The sequence below is a fragment of the Scyliorhinus torazame genome, chromosome 17 (genome assembly GCF_047496885.1).
Source record: "Scyliorhinus torazame isolate Kashiwa2021f chromosome 17, sScyTor2.1, whole genome shotgun sequence".
NCBI lineage: Eukaryota > Metazoa > Chordata > Chondrichthyes > Carcharhiniformes > Scyliorhinidae > Scyliorhinus > Scyliorhinus torazame.
This window is the reverse complement of record NC_092723.1, coordinates 135701791-135723078: the sequence shown is the minus strand read 5'-3', so window position 1 is coordinate 135723078 and position 21288 is coordinate 135701791. Positions and strand designations below refer to the sequence as shown.

The 21288-nt window shown below is 48.2% G+C and overlaps 1 protein-coding gene across 1 annotated transcript in view; it reads right to left on the bottom strand.

The window, feature by feature from the left end:
- Positions 1 to 21288, bottom strand: part of LOC140393581 (testis-expressed protein 47-like) — an 88852-nt gene that overhangs the window by 24817 nt on the left and 42747 nt on the right. The window contains exon 5 of the mRNA XM_072479858.1: positions 11688 to 11889. Within this exon, the coding sequence (XP_072335959.1) occupies positions 11688 to 11889 (202 nt within the window). The remainder of the gene's footprint in view (positions 1 to 11687; positions 11890 to 21288) is intronic.

Sequence of the window (21288 nt, the reverse complement as noted above, 5' to 3'; positions counted from 1 at the left end):
GAATCTCTGGTGGGGTTCCTTCTTATACTCGGAGGGGCTTTGCGCGCATTTAGGTGGGCCTTAAACTTGGTCCCAATTAATTGGGCAGCTTCTTGATCATTATCATCGATCTAAACCAATAAAGGGGTGGGTGCCCTGATGGCTGGGCGTCTTAGGTAGCCGTTGGCCTTGCTTTGTTTGTGTCTTTCGGTTGGGGTACTGGCGCCGGGATGTCTGTGACAGTATCGGCTACCTGAGTATTAGTCATTTGTTTCTTGGAGATGGGCCATCAATATGTTAATCGACCTAGAGTTTCGATTCCATCTGCTGACTGCTTTCCAAATATACATTCAGGCTCTGTGCCTGCTTGTTGCTTAGTGTTGTCCACATTTCCCTATAGTCTTTCGAGTGTCCATTTAGTGTTCTGAAAGTGGCCATCCCAGGTGACTACAGGAACAAAGTCCCATAGTGAGCGCATTTAGCAGCGTGTTTCCCAGCATTTCACAACACTATCAAACAGCACTCGTGTTAGATAAGGGGCCTCAGCGGGAACGTGTGGCTGTTTTGTGCACTGAGGAGCTCCGCTGCTGGAACTCCTCAGTGTAGCGAGAGATTGAGACACCATTTTTAATTGCGCCTAAACTCTGGAGTCCCCAAAGCAATCCCAGAACCCCCTGCAAGCCACAATGCACCATGGGAGGGTCCCCAGACCCCCCCCCCACACTCACCCAACACCAGCGCAGGGCATTCCTGGCCTGATCGCCACCACGCACAAAATTCCAGCTTGGCATTGCCAACCTGTCACCTTGGCAGTGCTCGTGCCAGCTGGCAGCGCCACCCAGGCACATTGGCAGTGCCAGGCTGGCAGTGCCAAAATGCAGTTGGGCAGTGCCTCGGTCCCGTGTTCCAAGGGTGAGGGCCAGGGAGCCAGCCTGCACTATTCCTGGCTATCCAGTGTCATGTGAGAGTGCCTTTAAGAAATGGGTGTTTATCAAATAGCTGCAGTGATGTCAGTGTGTGGCTGGAGCTGGGCTCTGCTCTGCTTTTTACTTTCGTTTTGTGCTGAAAGCTGGTTTTGGATCTGTGTTTAGTTTCGCTATCAGTTGGAGAGCTGCAGCCAAAGCAAACAGATGTATACTGGTTTCTCTCTATAAACTAAAAAATGTCTTCAGCTCATTGATGATTTCAAAGTAATACCTGTTTCTGTAGAGAATTTAAACCTGCTGTCTTTGTTAAAAAAGTGTTTTGGGCTTATGGATGTTGTTAGGAAAGTTACTAAGGGTACCTATAGAATATTGTATTTGGGAAAGTATCAGTGTTTGTAGTTGATAAGATGTTTACTGTGTGTTTATAAAGTGTTAACTGAATTCATAGAATAAACATTGTTTTGTTTTAAAAATACTTTAGATCTCTGTTGCATCACACGTGTAAAGTGGGCCCTTGTGCTCCCCATAACCAAAATCTATTAAACGTTGTGTGTCAGGTGAACTTGATGATATACTTTGGAGTTTTCTAAACCCGGACCCATAACAAATTGGGGGCTCGAGGGGTCTACCTTTTATGAGTGGGTTGGCTTAGTGAACTTAAAGACAGTGAGGGGTGAGCATATTTGTGTTTGATTTTCAGGTGTGGTATACCAGTTTAAGTAAGGCGTGTGTTGTGGACAATGGCTCTTTCAGAGGCTCAGAGGTTTTTGGGGGTGGAGAAAGTCACACGCAGCACCTTACGAACAGAGACTAAAAAAAGGCTTTTACATTTGGCAAAAACATTGCAGTTAGCCTTACCTGGCAGCACACGAAAAGAAGAGGTACTTTACGATGGTAGCTGAGCATTTAAGGTTGCCTGAGATACAGTCTGACTCATTAGAAATGGTAAAAATTCAGTTACAAATTAAACAACTGGAACATGAAAAAGAATTAAAGCAGCTTAAATACGAAATGAGGGAAAAAGAAAGAATAGCCTTAGCAGAACAACAAGAAAGAGAAAGGGAGATACAGATCAGGGAAAAAGAAAAAGAGAGCGAGGAAAGGGAAAAAGAGAGAGTATGAACTTCAGAAAATGGCCATGAAACATGACAGTCAGTTAAAATTAGTGTATGTAAAGGGAAATGTACAATTTGAGGATAGTGATGAGGATAAAGAGAAACAGCATCATAATCTAAGGCTTAGTGGGGATCTATTTAAATATGTCCACGCATTGCCAAGGTTTGATGAGAAGGAGGTAGAAGCCTTTTTCATTTCATTTGAGAAGGTAGCTAAACAAATGAAATGGCCACAGGACATGTAGGTATTACTGATTCAAACAAAGCTGGTAGGTAGGGCTTGTGAAGTGTTTCCATCACTATCAGAGAAAGTATCTGGGACGTATGAGGAGGTGAAAATATCCACCTTGGGTGCATATGAACTAGTGCCTGAAGCCTACAGACAAAGGTTTAGAAATTTAAGGAAAGTACCTGGTCAAACATACATGGAGTTTGAGAGGTAATTTTGATAGGCGGATAAGGGCTTTGAAAATAGACCAAATATATGAAGCTGTCGGAGAAATTATACTTTTGGAGGAGTTTAAAAATTCAATTCCTGATGCAGTGAGAACTCATGTGGAAGAGCAGGGGGTTAAAACTGTGAGGTTGGCAGCAGAAATGGCAAATGATTATGAATTAGTTCATAAATCAAAGTTTGGTTTCCGACATCAGTTTCAACCTGTGAGGGATAGAAACTGGGGAAAAGAAAAATACTCAAGTGGTAGAAGTAAAGGAGATCTGATGGGAGTTAATAAGGAGAGTGTACCTCAGATGAAAAAAGAAATCCAGGAGGGTGGAAGAGAAATGAAAAGTTTCAAATGTTTTCACTATAATAAATTAGACCATGTAAAGTCACACTGTTGGTGGTTGAAGAAAAGCACTGGGAAGGCTGATGTGGTAAAACAGGATAAGACAGTGGGGTTTGTTAAAGTGGTAAAGGAAAACCAAGTGAAGTGAAGGAGATGCAAAAGATCGTGCAGCCTGATCAAGAGGTCATTGATAAGAAGGCGTCAGATCTCTTTAAAGAATTTACTTGTGTGGGAAAGTTTACTCGTGTACCAGGACGAGCAGGTAAAAAAAAATCACAATTTTAAGAGATACGGGAGCTAGTCAATCTTTAATGGTAAGAGATGAGGAGTTATGTAGTTTGGGAAGAATATTGCCAGAAAAGGTAGTAATATGTGGAATTCAGGGTGAGAAGAAGTAGTGTTCTGATGCACAATCAATAACCTCAGAAACGGGATTGGAGACAATTGAAGGCTTTAATACGTTAGATGTTTCCCCCAGCAGTGCAGGTACAGAATGAAGCTGCTGGGGCAGCACGGGCTCTTATACCCCACTTTGCAAGGCGGAGCTAACATGCAAGCTTATCCAATGGAACAAGTACATTCTCCACCAATGGTATCCTGGCATTACTGGGTACCGTAATCCTCCTAACACAGACTAACACATTCACCCCCTGTTAAAAAAGAATCTGGCAGGGATGGTGGCTTGGTATTACAACATGGTAGAAGTGGTAGAAGTTATAGTTATGAAGGTACCGTAATGCCTCCATACAGCATTTTGCCTCATTACAAATTTTAACTATTCACAACAGTAATGTACATTTCAAAAGGAAGCAATTAGTCGATCGGGGGCCCTTGTCATCCTCTGCGATTGTCGTAGCTTTGGTGGTGATGTCGGTGGAGGTTCGGGCGTCTGTGACTCCGGGAGCGTGATTTTGGCTTCTGCTGCAGCTTTATCACCCCTAGACGTGGCTGGTGGAAGGGTCGACTGGCCTGGGAAGGGGGCAGCTGTGGGGTGCGCCGGTGGGCAGGGCCTAGACAGGGCCGGTGGAAGAACCGATCCACCTGGGAAGGGGGCGGCTGTGGGGTGCGCCGGTGGGAGGGAGGGTGGGGCTGGTGGCGAGGGTGTGCGTCGGGATCCAACGGGCGCCAGGTCCCGTAGGGAGACTGTGTCCTGTCGACCGTCGGGGTACTGAGGGTTAGCGTGGAGGAGATGGACCCTCTCGACCAATGGGTCCGATTTGTGCGCCCGCACATGTTTTCCGGGTAGGACGGGTCCGGGAGCTGCCAGCCATGTCGGGAGCGAGGTCCCCGATGAGGACTTCCTGCGGAAGACAAGGAGACGTTTGTGAGGTGTTTGGTTGGTCGTGGTACATAGCAGTGACCGGATGGAGTGGAGGGCAACCGGGAGGACTTCCTGCCAGCGGGAGACTGGGAGATTCCTGGACCACAGGGCCAGTAGGACGGTCTTTCAGACCATTCCTTTCTCCCTCTCTACCTGTCCGTTTCCCCGGGGGTTGTAACTGGGCGTCCTGCTCGAGGCAATGCCCTTGCTGAACAGGAATTGACGCAGTTCGTCGCTCATAAAGGAGGACCCCCTATCACTGTGTAGGTAGGCGGGGAAACCGAACAGCGTAAAGATACCTTGGCGGGCTTTTATGACAGTGATTGCGGTCATGTCAGGGCAGGGGATGGCGAAAGGAAACCGGGAGTATTCGTCAATCACGTTCAGGAGGTACGTGTTGCGGTCGGTGGAGGGGAGGGGGCCTTTGAAATCCATACTGAGGCGTTCAAAGGGATGGGAAGCCTTTATCAGGTGCGCTTTTTCTGGCCTGTAGAAGTGCGGCTTGCACTCCATACAGATTTGGCAATTCCTGCTGGCCTGACCTCCTCGATGGAGTAGGGCAGGTTGCGGGTCTTGATGAAGTGGAAAAATCGAGTGACCCCTGGGTGGAAGAGTTCCTCGTGGAGGGCTCGGAGGCGGTCCACTTCTGCGTTGGCACATGTGCCACGGGAAAGGGCATCAGAAGGCTCGTTTAATTCCGGGCACGATACAAGATCTTATAGTTGTAGGTGGAGAGTTCGATCCTCCACCGTAAGATCTTGTCGTTTTTTATCTTGCCCCGCTGTGCATTATCGAACATGAAAGCAACCGACCGTTGGTCAGTGAGGAGAGTGAATCTCCTGCCGGCCAGGTAATGCCTCCAATGTCGCACAGCTTCTACTATGGCCTGGGCCCCCTTTTCGACTGAGGAATGGCGGATTTCGGCGGCGTGGAGGGTGCGTGAGAAGAATGCCACGGGCCTGCCCGCTTGATTGAGGGTGGCCGCCAGAGCTACGTCGGATGCGTCGCTCTTGACCTGGAAGGGGAGGGACTGGTCGATGGCGTGCATCGTGGCCTTTGCAATGTCTGCTTTGATGCGGCTGAAGGCCTGGCGGGCCTCTATCGACGGAAAAACTGTGGATTGGATCAGTGGACGGGCCTTGTCCGCATAGTTGGGGACCCACTGGGCATAGTAAGAAAAAAAGCCGAGTCAGCGCTTCAGGGCCTTGGAGCGGTGCGGGAGGGGGAACTCGATAAGGGGGCGCATGCATTCAGGGTCGGGGCCTATCACTCTATTACGCACTATGTAGCCGAGGATGGCTAGGCGATCGGTGCTAAATACGCATTTATCCTTGTTATACGTTAGGTTAAGGATTTTTGCGGTTTGGAGGAATTTTCGGAGGTTGGTGTCGTGGTCCTGCTGGTCATGGCCGCAGATGTTGACTTTATCGAGGTACGGGAATGTGGCCCGTAAACCGTACCGGTCAACCATTCGATCCATCTCTCGCTGGAAGACCGAGACCCCGTTAGTGACACTGAAGGGAACCCTTAAGAAGTGGTAGAGCCGCCCATCTGCTTCGAAGGCAGTGTATTTGCGGTCACTAGTGCGGATGGGGAGCTGGTGGTAGGCAAACTTAAGATCCACCGTGGAGAAGATCTTGTAATGCGTGATCCTGTTGACCAGGTCGGATATGCGGGGAGAGGGTACGCATGGAGTAGCGTAAACCTGTTGATGGTCTGACTGTAGTCGATGACCATTCTATGCTTCTCCCCGGTCTTTACCACCACTACTTGAGCTCTCCAGGGGTTGTTGCTAGCCTCAATGACACCTTCCTTCAGTAACCGTTGGACCTCTGACCGAATAGAAAACCAGTCCTGGGCACTATACCGTCTGCTCCTGGTGGCGACGGGTTTGCAATCCGGGGTGAAGTTCGCAAACAGGGAGGGCAGATCGACCTCGAGGGTCGCGAGGCTGCAGACAGTGAGGGGGTGTATAGGGCTGCCGAATTTGAAAGTTAGACTTTGGAGGTTACACTGAAAATCCAATCCCAGGAGTGTGGCCGCGCAGAGGTGGGGAAGGACGTAGAGTCGGTAGTTTTTGAACTCCCTTCCTTGGACTATGAGGTTAGCTGTACAAAACCCCTTGATCTCTACTGAGTGAGATCCAGAGGCCAGGGAGATTTTTTGATTAACAGGGTGGACAGGGAGAGAACAGCGTCTTACCGTGTCGGGGTGTATGAAGCTCTCCCTGCTCCCAGGGCCGATTAGGCAGGACGTTTCATGTCGATTAGCACCGTCGCCGTAGCAGTCGATAGTGTTCGGGGCCAAGACTGGTCCAGGGTCACCGAGGCTACTCATGGCAGCACTTGAATGTTCTCTTCGGGCGGTGCGTGGTCAGACGAGCTGGGGTCCTGGGAGCCCATCCAAGATAGCGGCGCCCATTGGTCACACATGGGGGTCCACAAAATGGCGTCGCCCATCCATTGCAGGGGGCGTCCGCGGGACAATGTGGCGGCGCCCGGAGGCCACACGTCGACCTGAAGGAGGAAGATGGCGGTCCCCGCTGGCCGCACGGGGACCGTGGAGAGGGTTGTGGTGGCGGTCTGCATTCGCCACCGGAGACCGCAGCGACCACCCGGGCCTGGCACACCACCACGAAATGGCCCTTTTAACCGCATCCCTTGCAGATGGATGCGTGGGCCGGACAGCGCTGTCAGGGTTGCTTGGTCTGCCCGCAAAATTAGCAGCGGGTCCCCCCCGGGGTTGCCAGGCCATCTTGCAAAACAAGCTTGTGGGGGATGGGAGATGTCTCGGGGTCGCCTGCGGGGGGATTCCATGCTGCCCAGGGGGCTGCCGCGCGGTCGGGGACATAAGCGCGGGCGTTTTGGAAGGGCACATCCATGGAGCCGGCAAAGGCCCGTGACTCCTTGAGGCCTAGGGTGTCTGGCAGATTTGGGCGGAAAGCATACCTGCAACGAAAGCGTCCCAGATCAAAAGTTCTGTGTGGTCGCTCGCCGAAACTGCAGCGGGCAGCTGCAGTTTCTCCCCAACACCAGGAGCGCATGGTAGAATTCTTCCAGCGATTCCCCAGGGATTTGTCGCCTCATCGCTAGGAGATGTCGACGTAGACCTGGTTTACCGGGCGAATATAATGCCCTTTCAGCAGCTCCATTGCTGCATCGAAGTCATCCGCATCCTCGATGAGGGTGTCAATTTCTGGCCTCACCCTCGAGTGCAGGACTTGCAGTTTCTGTTCTCCCGTGGGTGTGTTTTCGGGCGTTCCGAGGTATCCGTTAATACACGCCAGCCAGTGCTTGAATGTTGCCGCTGAGTTTGCCGCATGGGGGCTGAGTTGCAGACATTCTGGCTTGATTTGGAACTCCATTCTTTTAAATCTAGTGTATTAAATTGATGCACAATCAATAACCTCAGAAACAAGATTGGAGACAATTGAAGGCTTTAATACGCTAGATGTTTCCCCCAGCAGCGCAGGTACAGAAGGAAGCTGCTGGGGCAGCACGGGCTCTTATACCTCACCTTGCAAGGCGGAGCTCACATGCAAGCTTATCCAATGGAACAAGTACATTCTCCACCAATGGTATTCCGGCATTAATAGGTACCGTAATCCTCCTAACACAGACTACAACATGTTCCATTATATAAGGTAAGCTTGGAAAGTCCAGTGAGGAGTGGTGATGTGGTTGTAAGAGTAATAGAGAAACTATCTTGTCCAAAATACAGTTTATCTTGGGTAATGATATAGCTGGATTGCAGGTGGGAATGATGCCTACTGTGGTTGATAAGCCAGTGGAAAATCAGACAACTGAAGTGTTGAAGGACGAATATCCTGGGATTTTTCCTGATTGTGTAGTAACAAGGTCGCAAAGTCACAGGTTAAGACAAAAGGAGAAATCAAAGAGTGAAGATAAAGTTGAAGTGCAATTATCAGAAACAATTTTTGATCAGATGGTTGGAAAAGAACAGGTGGAGGACGAGGCGTATATTTTTAGTTCCATAAAATTGGCGGAGTTACAACTGAAAGATATAGAAATAAAACGGATGTATCAGAAAGCATACACGTAAGAGGAATCTGAGTGTATTTCAGAATGTTATTACTTTAAAAGTGATGCCTTGATGAGAAAATGGAGACCTTTACATATGCAGGCGGATGAAAAGTGGGCAGAGGTTCATCAAGTGGTATTGCCGGTAGGGTATAGAAAGGAGGTGTTGCGAGTAGCACATGAGGTACCAGTGGAAGGTCATTTGGGAGTAAGGAAAACTCAAGCTAAAATCCAAAAACATTTTTATTGGCCTGGACTACATAAAGAACAAAGAACAAAGAAATGTACACCACAGGAACAGGCCCTTCGGCCCTCCAAGCCCGTGCCGACCATGCTGCCCGACTAAACTACAATCTTCTACACTTCCTGGGTCCATATCCCTCTATTCCCATCCTGTTAATGTCACCTTAAATGTCACTATCGTCCCTGCTTCCATAAAGATGTAGTTAGATTTTGTCGATCATATCACACATGTCAAGTGATAGGGAAACCTCAAGCAGTGATAAAACTAGCGCCCTTAATACCCATACAGCATTTGAGGAACCCTTTGCAAGGGTCTTAATTGATTGCGTAGGACCGCTTCCTAAAACAAAAACTGGGAATCAATATCTTTTGACTATAATGGATGTGTCTACTAGGTTTCCAGAAGCTATTCCAGTACGCAATATTACAGCTAGAAAGATTGTGGAGGTGTTACTTAAATTCTTTACTAGATATGGACTACCCACAGAAATACAATCGGATCAAGGATCAAATTTTACTTCAAGATTATTCAAAGAAGTTATGGATAGTTTAGCAAAAAAAACAATTTAAATCAACTGCGTACCATCCAGAATCGCAGGTAGCTTTAGAAAGGTGGCATCAGACATTAAAGACAATGTTGGGGGGCTTATTGTCAAGATTATCCAGAGGATTGGGATAAAGAAATTCCATTCGTACTGTTTTCAATTAGGGATGCACCTAATGAGTCAATCAAATTCAGTCCTTTTGAACTAATTTTTGGTCATGAGGCAAGATGACCACTTAAATTAATTAATGAAAAATTGGTGAGTGAGCAGTTGGAACTTACATTATTGGATTACGTGTCAAATTTTAGAGAACGATTAAATAGAGAAGGGGAATTGGCTGGACAACATTTAAAGAATGCACAACATGTGATGCAACAGGTAGCGGACAAGAAAGCAAAGGTTTGTAGTTTTGCCAGTGGAGATAAAGCTTTAGTATTGTTACCAGTGGTAGGTGAACCTTTAAAAGCTAGGTTTTGTGGACCATATCAGATTGAAAGTAAATTAAGTGAGGTGAATTATGTGTTAAGAACGCCAGATAGAAGGAAAACTCGCCGAGTGTCATGTGAATATGCTTAAACGGTACTTTGAAAGGGAAGGAGAGCAAAAGGAGGAGGTTTTAATGATTCTAACTCAAAGTGAAGAACCAAATCCAGATGACTTTGAATTTCACATTCCTCAAATTAAATTGGAAAACGAGGATGTTCTTAAAAATTGGGTTAAATTGTTGAGTTACCTTCCAGAGGAAAAACGAACTGACCTGAAAGAGTTATTGATATCACATGGGCCAGTTTGTGGAGATAAGTTGGGAAGTACTAAAATGGCTACACATGATGTAGATGTGGGAAATGCTGTTCCAACTAAACAACATCCATATAAACTTAACACTTTAAAATTGGCACAGGTTAACAAAGAGATTGAAAGTATGCTTAAAGATGGCATAATTGAAGTGGGTTGCAGCCAATGGAGCTCACCCATAGTGATGGTACCAAAACCGGACGGTACCCAACGGTTGTGAGTGGGCTATAGAAAGGTTAATGCAGTTACAAGAACGGACTCTTGTTCTATTCCACGCTTGGAGGATTGCATTGATGAGGTGGGACAATCAACTTTTATTTCCAAACTGGATTTACTTAAAGGTTACTGGCAGGTACCTTTATCTGAAAGGTCAAAGGAAATTTCAGCTTTTGTGACACCAGATGGTATATTCCAATTCAAAGTTATGCCATGTGACACGAAAAACGCTCCAGCCACATTTCAACGGTTAACGAACAAAGTTGTTTCAGGATTACTCAATTGTGCGGTATACATCGACGATCTGGTAATTTTTTGCCAGACATAGAAAGAACATTTGAAGCATCTGATGGAGTTATTCGATCGATTTCAGGAGGCGGGTTTGGGGGTAAACCTAGCCAAAAGTGAATTTGGAAAAGCCCAAGCCACTTTCCTTGGCCATACAATTGGACAGGGTTGAATGGTCCCACGGGATATGAAGACAAAAGTTATTGGGGAGTATCCAATACCCTCGACACAAAGGGAAATAATGCGATTTCTTGGCATGAGTGGATTTTACCGAAATTTGTGCCAAATCTTTGCAGTGTGGTTGCTCCACTGACGGACTTGCTGAAGAAATGCTGCAAATTTCAGTGGACGGCGGAGTGTCAAAATGTCTTTGTTAAAAAAGTGTTTTGGGCTTATGGATGTTGTTAGGAAAGTTACTAAGGGTACTTATAGAATATTGTATTTGGGAAAGTATCAGTGTTTGTAGTTGATAAGATGTTTACTGTGTGTTTATAAAGTGTTAACTGAATTCATAGAATAAACATTGTTTAGTTTTTAAAATACTTTAGATCTCTGTTGCACCACACCTGTAAAGTGGGCCCCTGTGCTCTCCATAACCAATATCTGTTAAATGTTGTGGGTCAGGTGAACTTCATGATATACTTTGGGGTTCTCTAAACCCTGGCCCATAATACCAGGGGCCTCCGATGGACTGGGAGATCCCCCCCCACCCCCACCCCCTCACCCCCTCCGGATGCTGTTCCGCCTCGTCCATGTTTGACGAGGACCAGTACTGAACGGTGCCCGGCTGCAGCTTCAGAGGGGAGGCCGGTAGATCCCAGGTATGTTCGCCTCAGTCGGTTTAAAACCTACTTAAGCGCACGCCAGTTGGTCGAGATTCTGGCTCTAATGCCTTGTGGGACTTGGGTAAATCCCGCAAGACGTAAAGGCTGCTGGGAAGCCCATTGGAGGTCTCACCCGGCATCTATCGGCCATGCAGTGGTCTCGCTCAAGCGCTATGCACCCGGTAGATCGCATCCACTGACAGGCTTTCCTTCCTCCTCCCCCCCCCCCCCCCCAACCCCACCCACACTCGCACTTATTTTTTGTCGCAAAGAATGGATTCCACTTAATTAACAAGGCAGGTGATGTGCTAGTCACATTCACAACAACAATTGAGAGCCTGATATGTTAAGGGGTGATTGGAACAAAGTAGCGCTCTGTATGTATCCAAAAACAATTGCCCAGAATATTTATTTACCAGTGCGTCAGTGTGGAGATTGCCAATACCTGATGTTCGGTGATTTCTGCCCTTTTTTGGATTGAGCAATGAAAGATTTCAGTGTGGAGTTGCAGTGAAGTTGGGTTCAATTTCATTCTAATAGAGTTCTCTATTTCACTATGTGAATACAAGATTGGAGTCTAGTCTGCATGCTAGATTAAAACTCGGACCTTTGGATTTTGCTGGATGTAATTTCCAAGTTTCAACAGGAGAGTGAGACATTCTGGGACCACCTTCTCCACCGGTTCCATCTCTGAAGCATCCATCATCAGTGTGACGGGCAAATTTACAGGCCGCTGCAGCCATTGTCGATAAAGTCGGTCTGGGATATTGTGTGACAATATCAGGATCTTAATGTCTGACTGAACCAGCCTAAAGTAAAAGAGGCAAACAGAAACGGGAGTAAATAGCTGGAAACTGGAAGGCGAGTCTTGCCCGAGATTTACTGAGTGATGGCAGCCCTGCAGCTTTGACAAGCTCCTCAATTAACACTTGGTCAGGACAGCTCAACATCATAAAGCATGGGACCATGGGCATGTGAGGACATCAAATAAAGACAGGTTGAGGTTGGTTGGGATTTTCTATGGTGAAATTCCGGATTCTGCTTATTGTTCACGCTCTCTGATAAAATACGAGCAGGTATTTAGGTGTCTATTTGAGGTGTCTATTCCCACCGCCCTTTCTCCTCAATGTATTAGAAGGATGACAAAGTCTGAAAGGATAAATAGTAAAAAATATTATTTCTATTAGTAGTAATCAAGGGGGCATACATTTTGGAAAACAGTACTAAAAATATAAAGGGGAAATTAAAAAGAATGTCAGAGCATTGTGACATTCAGTGATATAGCCCACAAACCTTCACATATTCATTCAAAATTGAATGAGATAAAAACTTGAAGAACTTTAAGGGGTGTGATAAAGAAACCCCCTGCCGGAGTACTGTGTCCTATTCTGGAGCACATGAAGGCTTTGGAGAGGATGGAGCAGAGATTAAATACAATGAATTATGGTAATGTCGATAGGCTGGAGAAACTGGGTTATTCTCCCTGAGCTGAGAAGTAGATTTGATAGTGTTTAAAATCACAAAGGGTTCAGATAGTATAGATAAAGTGACCTGGCCAGAAGGCAGGAAGAAATACATATCTATATTTATTAAAAAATATATGGCTACTCAATAAAATTAGTATTTTTATTTTTAAAATGGACCAAGGCTTTACCCAGACCAATGACTCATACCAGAGGAATTTCTAACATCCAGAAACCAGCAGAGACCTCATGATCTTTAAAGAGGTGCTAATGCCCTCTGTGACTGCAGACACAATGCACCCACATGCTTTACATTTGTACATTTGTACCGCAGAGCTCTGGCCAAGGGAGATGTCTGCAAAGGACAAAAAGGACATTGATTCCTCTATTAAATACCTCAAGATTCCAGACCTGGGAAAATTCATCCTTTATCCAATACCCAGGGAAAGAAGTGGGAGGTGTGTCACATGAGCTCACCAAGCGACTGGAACCTGTGATATGTGGAACTGAACCTAGGCTGTCTACCGTTTTACCATCTAATAGGTAGCAGCAGAAAGAGCAGTGTCCAGGTCCACTGCCTGGCCCTTGTGATGAATGATATCTGTATACATATGTACCTTTAATGCATAGGCCCCTTTTAGACCGGGTTTGGAACCCTTGGGGACTCCGGCTCCGCCCCCAGGAAGCTGTATATAAGGTTACGTTCAGTCGGCAGCGTGCAGTGAGCTGTCTGGTTCTCTGGTAATTAAAGCCTTTGAATTATCAATCTCCTCTCCTGAGTCGTAACTGAGGGTATCTGAATTTAATGACCAGACTACATCATGCTGGACAGCGGTCTAAAGCCTGAGAAGCTCAATTCGGACGCTCGGTCGCCGGAAGCCACTGAAATGTTTAAATATTGGCTCCGGTGCTTTGAGGCCTATCTGAATTCCTCAGAGACTGAAGTTGACGGACCTCGCAAGCTGAGCTTACTACACGCCCGGGTGGGCCAGCGACTATCCTCCGTGATCGAGAAAGCTACGACGTACGAAACGGCGGTTGAAATCCTACAGAAGCGCTTCGTAAAGCCGATAAACGAGGTACGCGCCAGACATTTGCTCTCGACCTGCCGCCAGCGCTCAGGGGAAACGCTGGATGAATACTTGGAGAGACTCACCGCGCTCACCAGTAACTGAGACCATAAAGAGGTGACGGCAGAAGTACACATGAACTTACATATTTGTGATGCTTTCGTGTCCAGTATCCGATCCACGTACATCCAGCAGCGGCTCCGAGAAGACGGAGCGAAGGACCTCCAAGGCACGTAACGCTCTCCTCTTCCCTGAAAGTGGCCCACCATAATCTCCGCATGGACTCCGCGGACCTTGCAAAGCCCTCTCGATCCCCTCCAGAGTCGGCCATACTTTAGGCCTGCGCCGCGTGGTAGTGGTGGTAGTGAAGACTGGGGAGCAGCACAGGATGGTCATTGACTACAGCCAGATCATCAACCGGTACACGCAGCCCGACACGTACCCCATCCCACGCATATCTGACATGGTCAATCAGATTGCACAGTATCGAGTCTTCTCTACAGTTGACTTGAGGTCCACCTACAACCAGCTCCCCATCCACCCGGAGGACTGCCAATGCGCTGCGTTCGAAGCAGATGGCCGCCTCTATCACTTCCTTAGAGTTCCCTTCGACATCACCAATGGGGTTTCGGTCTTCCAGCGAGAGATGGACCGAATGGTTGACCAGTACGGGCTGCAGGCCACCTTCCCGTACTTAGATAACGTCACCATCTATGGCCACAATCAGCAGGACCACGGCGCAAATCTCCAAAAATTCCTCCATACCGCCATACTCCTTAACCTCACCTACAATAAGGAGAAATGTGTGTTCCGCACCAACTGCTTAGCCACCCTTGGCTACGTAGTGGAAAATGGAGTCCTAGGGCCCGACCCGGACCGCATGCGCCCCGTCCTGGAACTCCCTCTCCGCCACTGCTCCAAGGCCCTGAAACGATGCCTGGGGCTTTTCTCGTATTATGCCCAGTGGGTCCCAAATTATGCGGACAAGGCCCGCCCACTCATCAAGTCCACTGTTTTTCCCCTGGTGGCTGAGGCCCGCCAGGCCTTCAACCACATCAAGGCGGACATCGCCAAGGCCACGATGCACGCAGTCGACGAGACCCTCCCCTTTCAGGTGGAGAGCGATGCATCAGATGTAGCCCTGGCCGCCACCCTCAACCAGGCAGGCAGACCCGTGGCTTTCGTTCCCGCACCCTCCATGCCTCCGAAATTCGGCACTCCTCCGTCGAAAAGGAGGCCCAAGCCATTGTGGAAGCCGTGCGACATTTGAGGCATTACCTGGCCGGCAGGAGATTCACTCTCCTCACTGACCAACGGTTGGTTACCTTCATGTTTAATAATACGCAGCGAGACAAGATCAAAAATGACAAGATCTTGAGGTGGAGGATCGAGCTCTCCACCTATAATTATGAGATCTTGTATCGCCCGGGGAAGCTCAATGAGCCCCGCGATGCCCTATCCCGCGGTACATGTGCCAGCGCACAAGTGGACCGACTCCGGGCTCTCCACTATGACCTGTGCCACCCGGGGGTCACCCGGTTCTTCCATTTTGTCAAGGCCCACAACCTGCCCTACTCCATTGAGGAGGTTAGGACCGTAACCAGAGACTGCCAAGTCTGCGCAGAGTGCAAGCCGCACTTCTACCAGCTAGATAGAGCGCACCTGGTGAAGGCCTCCCGCCCCTTTGAGCGCCTCAGCATGGACTTCAAAGGGCCCCTCCTCTCCACCGTCCGCAACGTGTACTTCCTCAACGTAATTGACGAGTACTCCCGGTTCCCTTTCGCCATCCCGTGCCCCGACATGACTACTGCCACGGTCATCCGAGCGCTGCACAGCATCTTCACTCTGTTCGGTTTCCCCGCCTACATCCACAGCGATCGTGGATCCTCTTTCATGAGTGATGAGCTGCGTCAGTTCCTGCTCAGCAAGGGCATCGCCTCGAGCAGGACGACCAACAGCAACCCCCGGGGAAACTGGCAGGTGGAGAGGGAGAACGGGACGGTCTGGAAGGCCGTCCTGCTGGCCCTTCGGTCTAGAAATCTCCTGGTCTTCCGCTGGCAGGAGGTCCTCCCCGACGCGCTGCACTCCATCCGGTCGCTCCTGTGCACAGCTACTAATGAGACCTCTCACAAAAGTGTGTTAACCTTCCCCAGGAAGTCCACCTCCGAGGTCTCGCTCCCAACATGGCTGACAATTCCTGGACCCTTCCTCCTCCGGAAGCATGTGCGGAGCCATAAATTGGATCCCTTGGTTGAGAAAGTCCACATCCTCCATGCAAACCCACAGTATGCCTACGTGGCACACCCCGACAGGCGACAGGACACAGTCTCCCCCCCCCCCGGGACCTGGCACCGCTCCTCCCCCCACCCCGGTTGCCTCATTCATCCCTGCGCCACCCACCCTCCCTCCAGCGAACCCCACCGCAGCCCCCATCCCAGCAGGATCCATCCCCTCACTGGGTCCACTAAGGGGTGACAAAGACAAGGACAACACGCTCCCGGAGTCGCAGGTGACGACGTCAGCGATCACATCACCACCAGGACTGAGGCGATCGCAGCGGAGAGTCAAAGCCCCCGACAGACTCAATCAGTAATGTTTTTCGTCACCCCCGCCGGACTCTTTTTTAAACAGGGGGTGAATGTGGTAAACACCACTAGTAACACATTGCATGTATTACAGTACTGCCTGTATTACAGGTGCCAGGGTAAATCCATGCCTGCTGGCTCCTCCCAGAAGGCAGCGTATAAAAGTGTATGCTCTCCTGCATTGCTCCCATTCTTGTTCCAGCTGCAGGAGGCACAACATCTTGTGCAATAAAGCCTCGATTGTTTCACCGTTCTCGTCTCGTGGTAATTGACGGTACATCATATACAAGATATGCAAGAGGTTTCACACAAAACTATCTCTCATCATACTTTTATCATGTGATCTTGCATCACTGATGTAGATTGGTTATTCACATTTATCTTTTACACTACATCTCCACCCAAGTCTCTATAATTCTATCGAATACATTATTTACATTATTCTACATATCTCTACCCCCCCCCCCCCCCCCACCACCCCTGCCTTCATCCCTGGTTCAGAGATAACTTGAGGTGGTTTTCACCAAGTTCCCCGACCTTGGTCTCAGCACTTTCAGTGAATGTATTGGATTCAGGATCTCCATGTTCTCTCACAAACATGGGGCGGGATTCTCTAAACCTGCAGCAGAGTGTCCACACCGTCGTAAACACCATCATGTTTTACGATGGCGTGAACGGGCCGACCCGACGACTAATCCTGGCCTGCAAAAGGGGCCATCACGGCACTGGAGTGGTTCACGCCGCTCCAGCTGCTGTTCCCAGCGTGAACTGGGCGCCGCGGGATCCGCGTTTGCGCAGTGGCACTGACGGCAATGCGTACATGCGCAGTGGCGCCGGCGCCAACACACGCATGCGCAGTGCCTTCCTTCAACGCGCCGGCCCCAACGCAACATGACGCAGGACTACAGGGGCCGGCGCGGAAGAAACGAGGCCACTAGCCAGAGAGGCCGGCCCGCCGATCGTTGGGCCTTGATCGCGGGCCAGACCACATTGGAAGCCACCCCGGGGTCGGAACCCCCCTCCCCCCACCACTGGTCGCCCCCCCCCGACCTTTCTACGCCGAGTTCCCGCCGGTTGAGAGCAGCTGTGGATGGCGCCGGTGGGACTGGCCGTTTTTACGACGGCCGCTCGGCCCATTCCGTAGAGCGAAAAGCAGGCGGGTCCGGCACCAGATGGCCGATGTCAACTCACCCATGCAGCCTGGTGGAGGTCATTTAGCTTCTTGCAGCACTGCATGGTGGTCCTCCTGGTGACACTCCCCGAGCTGACTGCCGCTCTTACTGACTTCCAGGTGGCACTGGTTGCCCTATGGCTGACCCTCCGAACCCTCGGGGGAACAGGGTATCCCATCTGGACTCCATTGTGTCCATCAGTTTGGCCAGGTCAGCATCTCTGAATCATGGAGTTGGTCTGCGCATTGACATGTTGGGTTTAATACGGGATGGATTTAATGCTGTTCCGATTCGTTAGCAGTGAGCTGCCGTTAATGGGATGGAGATTGATCTTAATTGGTAATTATTGGTTTCGCGCCATGCTGCGGTGGGATCCAGATCTTGCAATTGGAGCGGGCTGGCTAGATCAGAAACCAATCGGCTCCTGATGTGGATCCCGATTTCAGCCCCTCCTGCTGTCTAATCGACCCACTCGTTTTCGCGACTTACGCCAGTAGATCATGCCCATTGTGTTTAAACTTAAGCAAGAGTGGAATGGGGATGAAAACGGCCAGTCCCACCGGCGCCATCCACAGCTGCTCTCAACCGGCGGAGCCAGGTCTGGAGCAGTCAGTTCTGAGTTAGTGAAGCTGTGAGCTGTATATATATATATATACATGTTAACTAAATTCTTAGAATAAACCTTGTTTTGATTAAAGTGTGTAGGAAGTTCTATCTGTTCAAGAAAGGGAATAGGGAAATCCCTGGGAATTACAGACCATTCAGTTTTACGTCTATGGTGAGCAAAATACTGGAAATGATCCTGCAAGATAGGATTTATGATTATTTAGAAAAACATAGTTTGATCAAGGTCAGCATGGCTTTGTGAGGGGCACGTCATGCCTCACAAGCCTCATTGAATTCTTTGAGGCTGTGACGAGACACATTGATGAAGGTCGGGCAGTGGATGTGGTGTATGTGGATTTCAGTAAGGCATTTGATAAAGTTCCCCATGGTAGGCTCATTCAGAAAGTTAGGGGGCGTGGGATACAGGGAAATTTGACTATCGGGATACAGAATTGGCTGGCCGAAAGAACACAGCGAGTGGTAGTGGATGGAAAGTATTCTGCCTGGTGGTCGGTAATTAGTGGTGTCCCACAGGGATCTGTTCTGGGACCTCTGCTCTTTGTGGTTTTTTACAAATGACTTGGATGAGGAAGTGGAAGGGTAGGTTAGTAAGTTTGCCGATGACACGAAGGTTGGTGGAGCTGTAGATAGTGTTGAGGGCTGTTGCAGGTTGTAACACGACATTGACAGGATGCAGAGCTGGGCTGAGACGTGGCAGATGGAGAACAACCTAGATAAATGTGAAATGATTAATTTTGGAAGGTCGAATTTGAATGCTGAATATTGGGTTAAAGGCAGGATTCTTGGAAGTGTGGAGGAACAGAGGGATCTTGGGCTCCATGTACATAGATCCCTCAAAGTTGCCACCCAGGTTGATAGGGTTGTTAAGAAGGCGTATGGTGTGTTTCATTAACAGGGGGATTGAGTTTAAGAGCTGCGAGGTTTTGCTGCAGCTTTATAAAACCCTGGTTAGATCACACTTGGAATATTGTGACTAGTTCTGGTCGCCTCATTATAGGAAGGATGTGGATGCTTTTGAGAGGGTGCAGAGGAGATTTACCAGGATGCTGCGCAGAGGAGATTTACCAGGATGCTGCCTGGACTGGAGAGCATGTCTTATGAAGAAAGGTTGAGAGAGCTAGGGCTTTTCTCATTGGAGCGAAGAAGGAAGAGAGGTGACTTGATAGAGGTGTACAAGATGATGAGAGGTATGGATAGAGTAGATAGCCAGAGACTTTTCCCCAGGGCGGAAATGGCTGTCATGAGGGGACATAATTTTAAGGTGATTGGAGGAAGATCTCGGGGAGATGTCAGAGGTAGGTTCTCTTCGAGAGTGGTGGGTGCGTGGAATGCACTGCCAGCAGAGGTGGTGGAGTCAGAGTCATTAGGGACTTTTAAGCAACTCTTAAACAGGCACATTAACAGCAGTAAATTGAAGGGGTGTAGGTTAGGTTAATCTTAGATTAGGATAAATGGTCGGCACAACATCGTGGGCTGAAGGGCCTGTACTGTGCTGTACTGTTCTATGTTCTATAAGTCCGATGAATCACACCTGCAGTGAAGGCTTTTGTGCTCATCCTAGCCAAATTCAACATAAAGGTTGTAGGTCAGGTGAACTTCATAATACACTTTGGAGTTTCTAAGACCTGGCCCATAACAAAATTGAAGGCTCGTCGGATAAAAGTCCATTTTTCGTGATTGGGTTTGCTTAATGAACTTATAGACAGTGAGGGATGAGCATATTTGTGTTTGCTTTTCAGGTGTTGTTTTCAAGTTTAAATAGGGAGTGTGTTGTGGACAATGGCTCTTTCAGAGGTTCAGAAGTTTTGGGGGCTGGAGAAGGTCAGGCACAGTACCTTACAAACGGAGTCTAAAACAAGGCTTTTAGAATTGGCAATAATATTGCAGTTAACATTGCCTGCCAAAGTATGGAAGGAAGAGGTAATTGCGGCAGTATCTGAGCATTTAAAATTGCCTGAGACACAGTCAGAATCATTGGAAATGGAAGAATTCAATTACAGATAAAGCAGCTTAAACGTGAAAAGAATTAAAGCAGCTTGAATTTGAAATGAGGGAAAGAGGAAGGGGAAAAAGAAAGAACAGCTCTAGCAGAACAAAAAGGGAGGTACAGATCAAGGGAAAAGAAAAGGGGAAAGAGGAAAGGGAAAAAGAAAGAATAGCCCTAGCAGAACAAAAAGCGAGAGAAATGGAGGTACAGATTAGGGGAAAAGAAAAGGAGAGAGAGGAAAAAGAAAAAGAGAGACTTTGAACTTCAGAAACTGGCCATGAAATGTGTAAAATTGCTGGAGGTAAAGAGAAAAGTACAGTCTGAGGATAGTGAGAAAGAGCAAGACCTTTGTAGTTGAAGATTTGGTGGGGATCTATTTAAATATGTCCAAACATTGCCAAGGTTTGATGAGAAGGATGTAGAAGCCTTTTTCATTTCATTTGAGAAGGTAGCTAAACAAATGAAATGGCCTCATGACATGTGGGTATTATTGACTCAAACAAAGTTGGTAGGTAGAGCTAGTGAAGTGTTTGCAAGACAATCAGAGGAGGTATCTGGGACGTATGAGGAGGTGGAAAAAAATCCATCATAGGTGCATATGAGCTAGTGCCTGAAGCCTACAGACAAATGTTTAGAAATTTAAGGAAAGAACCTGGTCAAATATACATGGAGTTTGGAAGGATCAAACAGAGTAATTCTGCTAGGTGGACAAGGGCTTTCAAAATAGACCAAACGTATCAAGCTGTTAGAGACATGATAATTTTGGAGGAATTTAAAAATTCAATTCCTGATGTAGTGAGAACTCATGTGGAAGAGCAGAGGGTTAAAATTATGAAATTAGCAGCAGAAATGGCAGATGATTATGAATTAGTTCATAAATCAAAGCTTGGTTTCTGACATCAGTTTCAGCCTGTGAGGGATAGAAACTGGGGGAAAGACAATCATAGAATCACAGACTTAACAGTGCAGAAGAAGGCCAGTCGGCCAATCGAGTCTGCACTGGCCCGTGGAAAGGGCACCCTACCCAAGCCCACCTCCACCCTATCCCCGTAACCCAGTAACCCCACCCCACCTTTTTGGACACTAAGGGCAATTTATCATGGCCAATCCACCTAACCTGCACATCTTTGGACTGTGAGAGGAAACTGGTGCAGCCAGAGGAAACCCATGCAGACACGGGGAGAACGTGAAGACTCCGCACAGACAGTGACCCAAGCCGGGAATTCAATCTGGGGCCCTGGAGCTGTGAAGCAACTATGCTAACCACTGTGCTACCGTGCTGCCCTCGAGAAATACTCAAGTGG